General features: G+C 39.0%; 1 protein-coding gene across 2 annotated transcripts; it reads right to left on the reverse strand.

Annotated features, from left to right (window-relative positions):
* Positions 1-3,365: 3,365 nt before the first annotated feature.
* On the reverse strand, positions 3,366-15,612 carry LOC137261618 (uncharacterized). 2 transcript variants are annotated; one of them, XM_067799396.1, is made up of 6 exons: positions 15,366-15,612; positions 7,681-7,792; positions 6,370-6,485; positions 5,536-5,621; positions 4,562-4,738; positions 3,366-4,183 (listed from the first exon to the last, which is right to left on the reverse strand). In XM_067799396.1, exons 1-6 carry the CDS (start codon positions 15,440-15,442, stop codon positions 4,074-4,076), a joined length of 678 nt encoding a protein of 225 aa, XP_067655497.1. In that variant the 5' UTR covers positions 15,443-15,612; the 3' UTR covers positions 3,366-4,073. The 2 variants fall into 2 exon arrangements, with proteins under 2 accessions (XP_067655497.1, XP_067655496.1); XM_067799395.1 differs by lacking the exon at positions 15,366-15,612 and adding an exon at positions 12,587-12,728 and having other exon boundaries at positions 3,372-4,183.
* Between the last annotated feature and the right edge of the window lie 1,894 nt (positions 15,613-17,506).

Consider the following 17,506-nt stretch of genomic DNA (forward strand, 5'->3'; position numbering starts at 1 on the left):
GTCACTCATGCTTCTGAATCTTGTTCCCAGTTGCAGGCTAGATTTAGACCTTGTAATGATTATGGTATTTAGAGGTATTCAGTGTCATGAAGGTAAGAATGTTAAGCTCAAGTGATCTATATGTATTTGTATTTGGTGACAAGTAGACCTAGGTGAGTAGTCTGTTTCTGGTCCATCAGTAATGCAGTCTTGTGTTCCCATTTAATATCCTTATATCTTAATGAATCAACAGCTTAAAGTATTTTGGAGTTTTTGCAGTCTGTAAGAGTAGCGGAGCACAATGTTATGATCCTAGTATTTTATTCCTGTCACATACAGAATATGAGTTTTGATGAACAGACGTCCTGTCAAGGTTCCTTTCAGATGGTATGGATAGCAGACGTGATAATTTTTTTGTGGATTTCTAGGGGTTTGTTTCATTTTGAACATTTTTCGATTGATGTAAATCTGTAATAAAAGACTCCCAGACCCCAACTAAATTTTCAGTGGTTTTTTCTTTTTGTCGATCTTGTGTCTGTTTTAGTGAACTGGTCCATAATGTCCACACAGGCATAGAATCTCTAGATGTGTGATGGCAGGAATCAGTAAAATACCCAGTAACAAAACAAAACAGGCAATAATTAATCAAACACATGTTGTGTTTGGGGATTACACTTTCTCAATAATTAATCTGATGGTTTTTAGTTTAGATCCATGCATTTTAAGTCACTTTGAGTATTCATAACATTACAATTGTGTCCAATATTGCCAACTGAAATAATGTTTACTCTTTTCTCAGTGCATTGCTCAAAAGATACACCTAACTTTTTAAAATAAGACATGGTATGGGCAAATCAAAGGTCAGCTTTGTCCAAACTAATTCTATCAGTGGTACTGGTACTGTGATTACAGAAAGACTCCTAGTTATTGATGTGCTGAATAACAATGCACAAATGACTTGTTACAGTACTTGTTGATCAAACAAGAAGCAACCTCACTTTGTTCTGTTGAAATAGTTTCTACCTGGTAAAAATGTTTGAGCGAAGCAGAATCATCATACATAATGTGTTGGAAAATCAGAGGTATATAACGTGATTATATACCTCTGAATGACTTTGATTAACCAATCACAATCAAGTATTTACTGAAGTCATGGTAGAATTAGGGTTGGCATATCTGGATATGGGTATTCTTATCTTTGACTCCCCAAAGCACTTTCATATTTTGTTGTGACACTTTACCCAGTTCCTTCCAAACGAACCCTAATAAGTGTTTGATCGTCAGTATTCACTTCCTGAATCTGTCCAGTATTAGGCCCAAATTATGACAGAGCCTAAAGTAAGTTTAGCCCAAACAATCCTTATACTGCAACATTCCCGACAGCCGAAAAAGACCTGAAAGTATCTGTTAAATTCAATTAGACAGCAAGATTTAGCTATTCGCGTTTCAAGCACAACTGAAATATGGGAGCCCATAGTTCCAGGGCCCACTTGTACAACACAATCTTAGCGCTACGACTATTCTAAGCCTGTGATGAAGAATGGGAGTTCAAATCATTGTAGCGCTAAGATCGCTTCGTGCAAGTCAGCCCAGGATACTAACTGTAATAGAGATATCATACACTGGACGATCAAGAATGTTGCAATAAGAATCATCCCTAAGTATGTGTCATTGTACCCCACCATATGTCAATGCTCCTGCTACCCAACCCTGATTTGTCTGGGAAAGTCTTGCCACATGGTTGTTAGAGTCTTCTGAAACACCAAACAAACCTCTGCTCAACTGCTATAGTGCTGAAATCATGAGACAATAAAGGCTCTTTTCTGGAGACATGATCTGGCAAACAAGTGGTTGACAGCAAGAGTATTGACACATAGAGATATACAACAGTGTGACACACTGTCCACCGCTCTGGATAAGTTTTGATATTACTGTGCCTTACGGTATGGCTATGATAGTCACTATTTGTACATGATTTACTTGTTTAATTATTCCTCAAGAATAATTTTAGTAGTTTTGACAAGGTAATATCTGTTTGCTTTGACATAGATGTAGTTGTCTCAAGGGTGTGTTTTCAGCATATTCATTGATGGTCTTTAGTCCTATGTATACATAAAACAGTAGACAGTCCAGGTCAGAGGTAAGCTATTCCAGGTCCCTTCAAACCTGTGCCTGTTCATTAGGGTGATGAAATCAGGTGTTTGTGTTTGGTGATTTTGTGAATACATGTTAGTGTGACCCAACTCATCATAGATGTTCATGATGTCAGTCATTGGGATGTCTAGTCCAAACTGGATTATTTTCTGCTATGACGGAGCTTATTATTGCTGTGCTTAGATTTCAACAACAAAAATCTCAGGCAGTTCCATATAATCAGCGCTTAGATTGTGTGTTAATGGTTTAGAAGGATGGTTTTATGACTTGGATGTGTTCTTTTGAGTTGTTTCCATGTTCTGTTAGAGACGCAGGAAATACCAGTGTTGATATCTAGGTGGTGATTGGGAGGGGTGGGCTGGGATATTTTTAAACAAGGGTATGAGACGATGCCAGACTGCGTCCATGTTGTGACTGTTGAATGTGTTCTATGGGTTTTTATGATCTTAGAGACTGAATATATTTTCTATATTGTACATTTCAAGATAGGTTATTTGTATGTTTGAATGTGTAAATGTGTTCTCAATTGTACAGATTTTGTTGAACAGCCAAATATAAAGGAGTCAAATATGAATGCTGTTGTTGTTTTTCAACCATAGATGAATTGTATATGGTTTATGTTGTCCTTGGGCACAGGGGTGATCATGTCATCTGAAGCACCAGGATTCTAGAACCTCAGGATTCAGCGCCGTTAACCTGCTTCTAGATGTTCACCGAATTGGAGACCTACATTACATGGAGCTCTTCTTGAGCATGAAGTGTGAAAAGAATGAATTGATCTTCAGTAACCCATGCCTGTCCTAAGAGGGACTAAGGTATCTGGTGGTCATGCTGACTTTGTTAACACATGTCATTGTATCCCAGTTGTTTAGATCGATGCTCATGTTGTTGATCACTGGATGATATGATCTGGACTCGATTATTTACAGACTACAGCCATATAGCTGGAATATTGCTGAGTGCGGCGTAAAACTAAACTCACTCACTCACTCTGTAAAGAAGTTATTGTTAAGTGCAATTGTAAGTGCAAAGGCCCCTAATTATATGTGATCTCTAGTACATTTGAATATGGCTATACATTGCCTGCACTGAAAGAAAATACAGCAAGAGTATTTCTTTGTTTTGGTGCAAATGCTGCAATAATTTGGCTGTGGTAAGTAAATGAACACAAAAAGGCAACATTAGTATTTTATACTACTACTGTACAGCATACAAGAAAGAAACAACCAGTATTACAGTTGTCTTGGGTTTATTTCACAAATATACTCGCATAAAACTGGAACCTGATACCTGTATGAATAGTGACTTTGAAACATCACACATGGATCCAAACAATATATAAATAGAATATACACATTGAAGAAACAACTATAAACAAAACATAATACTGTTTCAATAAATAAATAAATAAATAATACTGTTTCACAAAAATTCAATACATGTATCTATTTCTCTATCAACCATCAATTGTTCATGAATGAAAGACTTGCATGAGTGGTTAAATTATCACAGCTTGAAATAATGAAGGATAATAATTTAAAGAACAGACGTGTTGCAAAAAGCGTTACATTTTCTTGCTATTTTCTTCTTAAACAAGGATCACATAAATGTCTTAAACTGTCCTGTGCAGAACGATTACTCCAATATGATGTACGTAAATAACATGTAACACCCAGAGGTTCCAGCCTGAGAGAAATGTTCAGTGGCTACCGTTAAATTTGTATCTAACGAAACTGAATATATAGAGAGGACATATTCCCAAATCGAGTTGTTTCATCTTAACCAACACGAACATGAAACTGAGGATGACAGTCAGTGATCAATGCTAAACCCTTATCATTTCGATATTTACGATTTCCATACACCATAAAACGTAATTTCATTTTCTCTTAAGGCAACATCAAGTAAGGTTGCTCCAGTGGATACCCATCAATATTACATTATTTGTAGTTATACACTCCCTTGTATTTGTGCTCGTTCTGAAGACTCATCTTCCGCAGTACATCTGGGTCTGAGCTTGATACCCTCCCTACTCTCGGCAATTTCGGCACTGAAGAAGAGAAAATATATCGCATGAAGTAACTTTTATCCATCTGATATAAAAAGGGTGCGCCCCCACCCCACTTTTGTCCTGAAATGTTATGTAACTATTGAAACTCGGGTGAAAATAAATTTGTGAAGTAAGCATGAAAAAACGTAAAATAATTAGTGGGTGAGACTGAGAAGGTCTAAAAATGGTCTGATTCATTGTAAACAAAGAATTCCCTCAGTTCTGAGGATATTCCGATCATTTTGTTGAAATTAAGACGAAAATATATCCTGACTTTGAAGGCTAAACAAGATTATTCCGATGACGTGGTCCAGATTTTAGAGTTATTAATTTTGATTTTAAATTAGTGTGGAAGAGTAGTTTAGATTAACGTATTACGTGTTTGCCCAAACGACGGTACGTATCCTGATCTCTGCATTGTGCTGAGGTCCCTCTGGTGGTAGCTATCCAGATCTCTGGAGAGCGGGGCATAGCAAGGGTTTGCGAGATGTGGTCGATGAGGAATCTCTGCTTGAAGAGAATTGTTGAACTCATTGTCGTACACACCAACCAGACCTGTGGACAAAATGTGAGTCGTAATTCACTTTTAATGTAGACTTGTAGCCTATATTGCCACGGTAAAACAGGAATGCGTGAGTGACAAGGACCAAAGCACTAAGCTGATCGTCAGGCTCTAAGGTAACCTTAGCTCAATGTTAAATAATGGGAGTTAAGTTAACCTTAGTAAAGGCTGCTTCGCAAAAGGAGACCAAGATTTTTAAATAACTGTTTCAGTCAGAGGTGGTTATTGAGAAACTTCTTACCAGCAATCCGAATAAAGTATTTGCCAAGGTTATGATAGAGTCTTGTCAGGTATCATGACGTTATATTACATCTTCTTTTTCTAGCGTATAACCGCTCTTCAAATAATGTATGACCTTTGAAAAGCAACGTCAACAAGCTGCTGCATTATTTCATTATAATTTGATTTAAATGGGATAATGAATGAGTAGCCTAATTCGAGTTGAGCCCCAAAACAAAGCAATCGCAACAGACAGCCCTATGTTTTTAAAAATAAGTGAGTTAAGTTTTACGCCGCTTTTAGCAATATTCCAGCAATATCACGGCGGGGAACACCAGAATTAATGGGCTTCACATATTGTACCCATGTGGGGAATCGAACCCGGTTCTTCGACGTGACGAGCGAACACCTTAACCACTACGCTATCCCATCGCCCCTTTTAAAATTAATTAGAATAGACGATTGAATGATAACGACCTACAAGTGATCGAATTTATGGTCACAGTAAAAATATATGTGTGGTCGATAGCATGAGCACCGACACTTGCCGCAGATTACTGCAGCCACTAACCATCCACAAAAACAGTCCTGTTGCCACTGTGACCGAGGACCTCTTTGATGTGACGCCATGTTCCTCCAATACGACCCTGTCGCGTTCTGAAACAAAGACAGACGTCAAACGATTTTTAGACCCGATTCTCAAAACGTTCCTACCACTATGACATTCATAAGTCTGTGATAAATGTATAGCGTTACGACAGGTCGTAACATTACGGACGCTTTAGGATTGGTGCCCTGATCGCGAGTTTGACACTCAAAAATATGCCAGACATCCAAAATCTAACTAGGTCGAAAGGAACCCTAATGCCTTATTAACTCTAGTCAGATTAATTGGCATGGACGAGAAAAGGCTAAATCATTATGGTGGTATATTACAAGCATGTTGCTACTGTTTCAACGGATTCGTATGAACGTATGCTGTACACACCTTTTACAGAAGGGCTGTTACCCTATCGTTTGTCTTGGACTCGCTATCAGATATGAGTATCAGCAAAGGTTCCTTGCTTTGTAGAAATGGGTTTTGTCGCTTATATTTTCAGAACATGTTGGCGTGGTTTTAAAGTGCATGTTAGTATGAGGTTTTGCTGTTACGAATGATGGTGTAGCTACATACACGTGTTTTATTCAGTATGCTGGTTATTTTTTAGTTTGTTTGTTTTTACCTCAAGCTAACCTGGTATAAGCCCTTGTTTGTCGTTTGTTTGTTGTTTAACGCGACACTCGAAAATTCTCCAGGTAAAATGAGGGCAGTATGGATCAGACAATCCAGTGACTGACATAATGGACACAGATCAACACGACTTGAGCATCAGGCAGTGGATATAGCCTTAATTATGGTACACACCTGGGCAGGCCGGGGTTGGGGTGAATGTAAGCTATTTTTGAAGTGAGATCACTGTAGGCTCGTCTAAACTCCATCTGGGCTTTTTGTCCCATCTCCTTGCGTCTGTCGGAGTCGATCTGTGGCAAGACGCAAGATTAAGTTTTGTGGTATGTACAATGGATGTTTGTGCAGTGCACTAACAACGTGCAAACAACAAGACCAAGTGGGTCTGTATAGCTTTGTGTCGCTTATCAGTGTAACATTATTGCATGTGCGGGTACATCAGAAATACCCGCACGGTAAAACTCTCTCTTGTGAGACCTACATTGTCCCCAGGTAAAAATGCTTGACGAGTGAACACTTGACCACATGGCTCACCTACCACCATATACACGTCAAGAAAGCAGCAGCAGTGTCATGGCGAGGAGACTGGTGTGTGGCCCGACACCGTTTTCAGCAATAAATCGTGAATTGTCAGGCGATGAATTGTCTTGTCATTCATAGTTGGCGTAGACTGATTAGGATATAAAAATGTAATACTACAGATGTTAGAAATTCATTTACGACGTAAAAGAAAATAATATCATAATTATGTTATAATTAAGTTGATAAAATCACTGAGATATTCTGCCATTAGAAACAATCTCCTGCAAAGTCACCGCATCCGTTTAATATAATGACACAATATCCTTAGTTGAACAACCTATAAGAATGTCTATTGTTTTTTACACCGCAGTCAGCAATATTTTCATCTAAATAACGGCTGTCTCTAAATAATCGACCACCCTGACCCTCTGCCGTTATTCGCTGAGGACCCAATTTCCAATCTTAGCACTCAATTTGTAACCAAATCAGTGTTGAAATGCTATTCCGCATTTTGAACGGAGCAAAACCAGAACGTTGCATACTAGTAACTCAAAACAGTTCTCGAGAAATTCGGTCATTTCCTAAATTGAACTAGCGGCTGCAGGTGTTCCACTTTAGCAAAATTTCAGTCAAATCATGGGTTTCACACCATGGACCAATTTAAGATACTAAACTCTGCTCTAAAGAAGGATAAGTCAAGGCTTTAGCCATTAGGCTACCCCGTTGCCATTGATCAGTTTATGCATGGATTACGACAACTCAACATGGGAAAATATATTGAGCAGCAAAAGAAACGCAGTTATTGAAAAAAAACCTGAAATCTCCTAAAAATAAGCGTGCATGTTTATGCCTTCTATATAAAAACTTAAAAAAAACCTAGAGTTGCGTTTCTTTTGCTCTCAGTATACGACTGTCAGAAACAATAAGAGACAAAAGCTAAGAAAAACAACATACACATGAACTTACATCTTTCAGCTGACTCCACCTGGCGTCTGTGAGAGTGTGAGGAACGCCCGGATGTGCCACGCCCCCCTCGTGGGCCATGTCTCTCCACTCGTTCATGGAGGTGTATGTGGTCCTGAAACATACCGTCAAGCATAAGCATGGGATAAAGTTGTATCGCAGCATAATGTTGGATGGTCCAGTGACATATCGGTGACATAAAGTACAAATTCATTGGGACCGTGTTCAAATAAGTCATCGCCACCGCGCTGATGGTGACTAAACTAGATCCGGCGGTGACCGTGTCTTATTTGGTTGATTGGGCGTCGTGGTGGATAATCGTTCACAATTTAGTCGCTGGTTTGCCTATTACAGGCTCATGTACAAATGTATTTACAAGGCGCCTATATCTCGACAACGACATTTTATTATAACGTGTAAATAATGTCTCGAATTACTTTAAACAAGCAATAACTTTGCAACAATATTCTTTGGACAAAAAGAAATAAAGTAGTGACTGTTACCAAAGTTATATATAAAACGAGGACACATCGGGAGAGAGGACAAATATATCGTGGATCTTTGCCATTTAAGTCGTTAAAAAGATGGCATTTAACTTTAACACTGCTGAAAGTAAATACAAGGAAACAAAATTTGTGGTTCCGCCTGTTGAAGTGAAATCTTAGGGGTGCATAAAGGCTCTAATTTTGTTATAAACCTATCTGTCTGATCAACCGTGAAGTTAAAAATACTTGCTCAGAACTAGCTGACATCGAATGTTATCTTTCAGAAATATTTTTATGAAAAAAATGGCCCAAACGTTAACAACGAATGTTAATCTCCGGTATGCTTTCAGACTGCAACCGTAATATAAACCAAAAAATGAACATGTAGCCAACTAGCCAACGTCTTCTGACGCGCTATGTAGCATATTCGATATTCGACTTATTTAGATGAGCACCCTCGCCGTACCTACACATATGCAGTTAAAACATACAAGTAGAATTTTCAGTCACTAAATGTGTTATTTCTTGCACTGTCAACATATCAGTTTAGTTGGTTCATTCTTCAAATACCGAAAACAAATTAGCTAGACAGTTTCATGGCAAACAAATTCGGCGGTACCTCAATAAAATGCTTGTCCTGGAGCAGTCTTGACAGCAACAATCGGGTGACGTCACATATACGCCGCTCCCCATAACGTTTCGCAAATTGCTGACGTCAGCTAACAATTCCGCACTTTCAGGCTTGAGCATCGCATCGATAAGTGGCAAAGAACTTTAATTTCCGGGAGAACAGTACCAAACACCGGTAGGAAATAAAATCAAGCATTTGTTTTCTAAACATTTTAATCTTCGTTCTCGATTGAAATTTAACTCGAGCACATAATAAGTGTCCATATCAAACCCACGAACACAGTAACTTATAATCCCTCACAAACCTCATTGCATTGTTCAAAAATATCTGTACATGATATTAATTTAGGTTTTACATCTAAGGTTTTATCGAATCTTGTTTAGAACTTTGTACAAAAGACAGTATGTGTTTATCCTGATGATCGCACTGCGCAAGCAGCAGAAGCAGCCACGAAGTGGTACTCAACTACGTATTGTCATTGTTACAACTCATATGATCCGATAACTTGCATATCAAAATGAAAAGTTCGAAAACAAAAACAAAAGAATTACGCAGAAACTGTCAAAAACATTCAATTATGTACGGAAGAAGAAACGTATGTCTTCAATATGAAGACACAAAATATCAATGTTCTCAAAGAGATATGTATATTCTTGAAGGAAAACCTACGTTAACATGATTTTATCATCCAAACCTGTGTTCTGCAGGAGATATCGCTTGTGTGAGATCAGACGATATCTCCTAGGAGATATCGTTTGGACAGTAGAATTTGCACAATGCCCTGACAATGCTATGACGTCACTGCTCTGGAAATCTAATGGTAGTGCTGTGTTCAGAGACGTACATTTTTCACTGAACACTAATGAATGATTTTGGATGATAAATAGGATGTCATCCGCATGTCTACTGATATCAGTAGACACTTGGGTGAGATTCTCTATGTATTAACATTTATTACGTATTATCAGTATATTAATAAATGACAATATACACCCAAACAATGTTGTATTACCTGTTGTAGTCTTGGCCACGTGGCCTTTAATTCTGAATAAATAAAATATTAAAAGCACATACAATAGCACTGGTTTAGTCAACCCCATGACTTTTCTCATGGCTTTGTTTCCATTATGTGTCGTAAATTATTACATATACTCGACAGGAAAATGCTATGTACCTTGTATTCACCGTGTATCACGGTTTATTCGTGTTGCATCAGTTATTGAAAGATCACATTACCCATTTCAAAGAGCTTGGCATTGCCGTGAGAATGCATCTCCAAACAATTTATTCCTAACGACTGAGCAATATTAAGTTACAGAGCCAAGTCTATTCATACAGCATACTGAACTGAACAACAAAACAGACTGGTGATAATTCAGCGAGACTGTTGTATAATGAACGTGTGGTATGAGCAGAATAGTGCACGGTATAGAATTAATATTTTCACGTAACTGTTTTATTCTTAAACTTCAGACTGAATACAGAAAAGTATGTCACAAAAACAGAACATGGTTAACTGATATCCCGCTAATCCGAATGGTATCGTTCTAGGTGAGACCCACCGGATTAGCAAGGTTCCAGATTAACGAATCATGTGTACATGTATACTGTTATGTGTCTTTAGGTTCACGTATGGGCATTTCAAACAGTAACTGACCTGAAAGCGGGAATTGGAAGATGGGGTCCGGGTTATCGGGGTTTCAGTGAACCAAGTGACTGAAGGAGCCGATGCTGAGGCTATATTCTCACGGTAATCTCTTTGTAATACGTGCTTAAGTCGTCGTTCAACCATACAGCGAGAGCTTAAACATAGAAGGCTTTACAGCTAGGCGCATACATAAGTATGTGGCAACGGAGATTAAAAACAGTGCTTCGATCGGCGTGGAATGAGACCACCTGTTGTTAAGAGCTTGTTAAGGGTATTCGGTATGCATGCTACCCTCGTCCTGATTTCTCACATCGAGGATCTAAAGTACTTTGTGCATATTAATAAATATCGCAGAATATCTGGACAAGGCAAAATTCACAAAAAATATTGTGGATTATTGTTTGACATATTAATGACCTTTTTAAATGAATATCTGGGTATTTCAGAACAAAACTTATATTAAGGTCAGGCCCGGATACCCAGCATATGAAATACAAATGGATGGCAGGATGGTTTACATGGACTATTTTACATTTTGCATAATGTAATAACAGAATGTTGTGTTGCTTTGTTTGATTTCGTTGCTTTCCTTTCTTATTTTTAAAACAAAATAACAACAACTTTTGTAGAATCCCTGCATTGACTTCCATGTTACACTTGCTCACGCTACAGAAACCTCCGCATGTTGTGTACATTCCCGATATATTAGGAAGAGTTTGAAACCTTTACATCATAACCTTTTCAAAACCACACCCTACTTGGTTGCAAGATTAACAAAAGGAGCAGGGAGTAGGGCATGGAAAAACTGTAAAATCTAGCCATTTCCGGGGGGGCATTTAAGACTATATGATCTTTCATATTTTAGAATTGTATATAAATCCAGAAGTTGACAGTTACAGAAATTATCGTTTTAAGTACTTAACGTAAAAATACAGGTTCCCAACATTCTCTATAATTATGGCCAAGCTCGTAGACTTGCACGTTAGTCACTGGATTATCGGATCCAGACGGTTTATTTATTGCTCGTTGTTTATTTATGTAGACACCCTTGACAGGAAGCCTCTCGTGCCCCCATTAAACCCCTTATTTATGAAGACACTCAGGTCACACTTATATATTTACCCCCCTTGAAACTACGTGTTTATATAGACAGCTGCAGCTATCTGTATATTAAATGACATGTGGATCAAGAAAATCAATAACCGGTTTTGCAAAGTAGGTCGTCTCGGCCCTACCCGTTTAAATATTAAGTATATTGCCACCAGTTGTTCAGTTGAGGTAGGAGTTACAGAATGAGTAATTGCCTTTAGAACGTCTAAACAAAAACTATAAATACATTAACGTCTGAACAACATAATGCCTGATAGTTTAAAGAAGTAAACAGGGGTTAAAATATCACGATATAAAGAAATTATACATTGTTTAATATTATTAGTTAAGCCGTTTACAACTTGCTTCCCTATCAGCTTTGTGATTAATGTCAAGTATTACAGGGTTATCTGAATCGTTATGGACGTTTGACCTCAAATTAGAACGATAAATATATCTTCGATTTTGTCCCACCAAAATCAGCCATGTTTGGCAGCTGAGAGAAAGGATATCTATTATGTCACCTCACAAGAGGGTATTTATTATTCATTCATCTGAGATCAGAATGAGCTCGATTTACAAATTCATGCCATCAGTCACACCTAGAACGTGGATGTCACTGTTTGAACATCTCGTCTGCAGGAAAGGGATTACTTTGGGTATTATTCAGCCCTGGTTCCAAGGAGCAGTATAGTCAGCAAACACACCTGAGTATTGAACTTAAGAAGATTAATGCTTCTCCTTCCACCATATTTGAATAATCGGGCTTTTTAACCCATGCATGACCGTGGTTACTTTATATATAACAGCTAACTTGCTAACCAGCGTTTGCCATTTACATGTGGATAAACTCGCAATCCTATGCAAAGTCCATTACGACCATCACACCTACCCATCTTAAACAATGTTTAATGACTATTACTATATTGGATTACTTAACATGTTATGTCATTGACAAATTATTTATACGACGCCGTCGTCTTTTATCGGTTGCTATGCTCATCGCTCTTACCAGGCTACCCGATTCCTACCCACCCACCACCGACCCTCACGTACCTGTCGTGCACTAAATGATCCAGACCCGTTCCAAAACTGCCAACTGACGGAAAGTCAGCCATATATCCATAGACACCTGTCAACTCCATAACACGCCTATCAAGATTCCCCCTGAGCTGCTTGTCAGTCGCGTGAGTGCAGACGACAGTTTCAACAGAAGGAATCGATTTCCGTTCTCAGCCGGGTCCTGTCGGGAGTTCACCCCATACAAACACTGGAAGCGTGTTAACGTGTGATCACCTGCCTGTGCGGAGTTTACAGGAACAACTTTTGTGTGTGCTTCAGAAATGTACACGCCAATGTGTAATGTAGAAGGATTCTGTCTGGAGATATTCATGCACATTACATACTTAAAACTTAAAATATAGTCTTGAATTATGACGAAAATGCCACACTCGTAAATATTCAAAATACGTGAGGGGACCTGTAAATATTCCCCAAGGTTTCTTTGTTTGTTTTGTTGTTCACCGCCCCACCCGGCAATATACCAGTGGACTACAACGATCAGGCGGCCAGTCTCTGACTTGCTTAATTGCTTGCCATTGTACCCACTTCGGGCATAACTATCCGGGTTAGAATTAATCTTCAGTAACCCATGCTTCTCGTAAGAATAGACTAACGGGATCGGGTGGTCAGGCTCGTTGATCTGGCTGACATGTGTCATCGTATCCCAGATCGAAGTCCCATTCTTTGGTCTGAAGATAGCATTGTCTCTCGTACTGGGGCGTGGGGTGTGTACCCGATTCCCTGATACCATACCCTACCTGGATACCCGTTATGTTAGAGTCTGACATCAAATTTGTAAGAAATGACAATATATTCTCAATTTCGGAGTTTTTCACTTTCTTGACCGTGCATTATATTCAGCGACTGTAATTATGTCTACATCTTCAAAGACAATACGGTTTTTTAATCATGAAAAAATGACACATTACATTGTTAAATCTGTTAGTACTAGCATGACCATAACGGACCGGGTCCAACTCATTATCTACCCGTCCGGGTTATTCGGGTTACCCGTCCCAATCCTAACAGTCTCTACTCACAAACTTTAATATGACCATATAGCAATATGTAAAAGCAGATACAATTTCAGTACATAAGCACTGACCCAGTCGTAACCGTTGACAAGGCAATCGCCACTTTCGTACGTAATCCTACAGTGCTGTTATGTGTTGCCCTGGTAACGTCGCATCTCCGCTTCCCCGACACTGGCCCGCAGTGCGTAACCAGCGCACTCGAACATATAACCGTGAATATTAATCCCAACATTTACCGTAAATCAGTTGTGATTCCCATACGTTACTTGCGATTACCGTAAAACTAATAATTTGTGCACTCTAGTTCAGCGTTTAATATTTCATTCTTAACTAACACAAATCATTCTCGTCTACACCATAGATATATATGAAAAGTTAGATAACTGGATAGGTCAGCCTAGGCCAGTAGAAAGATTATTACAGGTACTCGAGTTGATTTACAAGCTGCGTTTATATCCCTAAGTAAATAGCAAATGTAGTCAACCCTCTCAAGTGTGTATGTAACTTATACAAGAGTACTCGACGACAGGGTGGGTATATAAACCTACTGTCAGATTTATGTTACAGTGGTAACGATACGGGTTGTAATCTACTTGATGGTCTGTTGACCTCAGTCATGGGGGATTCAGCTAAACGTCATGTCTGAATGTGGAGCTGTATATATACAGATAATAACGTAAGTAGAAGCGTCATAAAAATAATATTCATTCTAAGATGCTTCGGTGAAAGATCAAAGTATATGCGTCCTCGTGTTTTAACTATAATAGTTCAGGGTGAAAGTGTGCTTTATTATACTATACATGGTGGTAGAACGATTTGTATTTCTTGATTAAATATAACAAAATCTGGATTAACCACAGTGTATGAAAAGTGAAAGCAGTCCGCAATGGTGGAATAATCTATATGGTATTACGTCACGCATATACTGTCTAAAACAGTATAATATAGATAGTATATGTCTTAATGTGTTATTACATAGTGTCAGCGATTATAGTTGTAAAGATCTTTGACTTTGATGCATATGTGGGTTTTTGTTATCGTAACTACGAAAAATCAATGAATACGTGATAAAACACTTTGTCTTTGAAGCATATGTAAACTTTACTGCCTGACAAAAGAAATATACGCTGAGAATTTTCAGGGTAGCTGAAATTTAACACCAGTAATTTCAGCATGCGATGTATTTAATACGGGTATCCAAGGCGATAGCGCACACAACATATCAAAGAGTATCGACATTTCACATTACACAGCACTGAACAAAGTGGATTGTAAATTTCCAAGTGTATCTTTTCTTGTGTCTATTTTCTTTAAAAAAATCATTTAAAGCCTGTCTTATTCTACACTGATATTTTAATAACCTTTGTTTCGCTTATATTGATGATCTTGGCTAAAATTATTCGTCTTATTCGTCTTTATTCGTATTAGCAATATTTATTGTCACTTTATCGTCTCCTTTCACTTGCTGAAGGAACAAGAATTAGCTCTGAAACGGATAGATAACGAAAAGGTTATATGGAAGAATGTAAATAAGTTGTTATCCATAAAACGCGCGTCATTTATTCACGTCTACAAGACTTCCCTAGCAACCACAGCAGTTAGTCATAAATTACGTTATTTGTCTGTATCTTAACTTTAACATAATGCGATTGTAACGGCAAGCCACTTTCACGTGTATACAATATTTCAGCAGTCTGTTGATATCGTTATCTGTAGATTCTTAAAGGCGGTATACGTACTTGGTATTGATGATGGGCCGGGTGCTGTGGAGAAATTCAGCACTGGAGGACACGGGATTCACATCAGTTCCAGCCATCCATTAACGGGTAAAGAAATTCTCTTTAAATTCCTGAAAACACCTCTGCATAGATACCCGAACACACAATATTCGAAACCACAACTCAACAACCACAGACGACGAGCAGGTTTTCTGTCTCAGGTGATTTTGAGCTGTGATTGTACGATAATTACAAAACGATACTGAATAACACAGCCTCACTATATGGGTATTATAGTGAATGATAAGGGGAGGTAACTAGAGCAGGCTAGACTGGTTTGACATCGAGACAACGGGGTCCCTAGTAACGCCTGTTGGCTTTGGAGATTCCAACTATACGTAACAAGCTGGTTGAAAAGCAATGAGGTGTTTCGTTGACATGACTAGAGACCATATGAGGAGATTATTTTATATGGAGTTAAAGAGCTGGTTACAAGACGCTGGGTGTTGGACAATGTGTACAAGTGAATATGGACCTAATTGGATGTGACGACGATGCAAGTAAATACAACCCGTTACAATACATGTTTCTTGTCACGTTTTTAACAATGGGTTAACCGGGGCGAAAAGACTATGGGTGATGGTGGCTTTGTTTCAGAGGATATTTTGAATGAGCTCTGTTTACGTTTACAAGGCTGGGCTGTCAAAGTAAAATTTATGATGCAACATATGTCATATTTGGGATTTCACTTTCTTAGTACTTTTTTTGGTTGAGTCCCATCTGGGATTCGAACCCGCACCCTCACAGTCAAGCACCTAATCAGTCGCCTAGCCCGCTCAGCCACCGCGACTTCCACTTCCACATAATTGTTGGCATATATTTGGTAGACCTTGGGCTGGCTTCGGGGCTGAAGTGAGGCAAGAGTGAGTCTTACCACCTGATCGCGTTATTCAAGCAGAAATGACAGAGGACCCGTTCTAAATTTTCACGAGTCCCACAGGCGGGTAAGACCTGACCTCTAGAAACCCACAACGATCTCGTCAGGCTCTTAAGTGAATCGGATGGTCAGGTTCGGTTGCCTTGACAAGTGCGTGTCCTTGTATACCCAGAGGCGTGGGTAGCTGTTCATAAAGCCAGTCACTGGATTTTCTGATCCAGATACTTGGCGATGGGGTAGTTTAGTAGTTCACGCGTTGGCTCGTCTCACCAAAGACACGGGTTCGATTCTCCACATGGGTACGATGTGTGAAATCCCCCCCCCCCCCCCCCCCCCGAATATTGCTGGAATATTGTTAAAACCGGTGTGAAACCATACTCACCAACTCACTCACTCACAGATCCAGTTTACTGTGTTTACTGTGAGTGATCGATTGAGAGAGTATGGGTTTACGTCACCTTAAGTAATATTCCAGCAATATCCTGGCAGGGGGCACCAGACATGAGCGTTCCAGATTAGAAAGATAACGAGGTATGAATGTGAGTATAATGCTGCAGTATCGTGGCCTTCGTTCTGTGTCACCTCCTTTGCCTTGTGCAGGTAAAACGCTGCGCGTTTTCAGATAAATATCATTAATTGCTCAAAACCACAACGATTTCAGCATGGTCGATGCCAGACGACTCTAAGGTCAATATTCAAACCAGATTTTAGACAGCACGATACGCCAGAGACCATATAGCATATGATTATGCATGTACAATTAACACTTTCACGTAGTTGTTATTTCATCCTCACATATCCTCGTATAGCGAATAGCGAATCACACATAAGACGTCGCCATTTGAAAAAAACCAAACACGCATGTACATCTCTAATTACCTCAAGAAAGTAAACAATTAAAATAAAAACAAATCAAATACATGTACAGGCACTTTTTGTTTACATCAACTTTGGAAACATGGACTCTTCTCGTCTGGTATTCGAGTGAGTGAGTGGGTGAATTTACTTTTTACGCCGCTTGTAGCGATATTCGAGCAATACATCACGGCGGGGGACTAAGAAAGTGGTACCCAGGTGGAGATTTGAGCCTGAGTCTTGGGCGTTACGAGCGAAGGTTTTAACTTATAGTCTACCTCACTGTCCCGTCTAGCATCGAATATAAACATGCTAGTAACATGCTAGTCTACCAAGTCGTGACTATGCATGCAGTTGGTGTGCTCGGATA

Source organism: Haliotis asinina, chromosome 14 (assembly GCF_037392515.1).
Source record: "Haliotis asinina isolate JCU_RB_2024 chromosome 14, JCU_Hal_asi_v2, whole genome shotgun sequence".
NCBI lineage: Eukaryota > Metazoa > Mollusca > Gastropoda > Lepetellida > Haliotidae > Haliotis > Haliotis asinina.

Bases quoted from the DNA above. Each gene is read 5' to 3' on its own strand.
- LOC137261618 (XM_067799395.1), bottom strand. From the start codon at position 12,675: ATGGAGTTGACAGGTGTCTATGGATATATGGCTGACTTTCCGTCAGTT. The intron at 4,739-5,535 runs GTTAGTGGCTGC...TTTTGTCCACAG, and splicing joins CAGGACTGTTTTTGTGGATG to GTCTGGTTGGTGTGTACGAC. The intron at 4,184-4,561 runs GTAATACGTTAA...TCTCTTCTTCAG, and splicing joins ACCGTCGTTTGGGCAAACAC to TGCCGAAATTGCCGAGAGTA.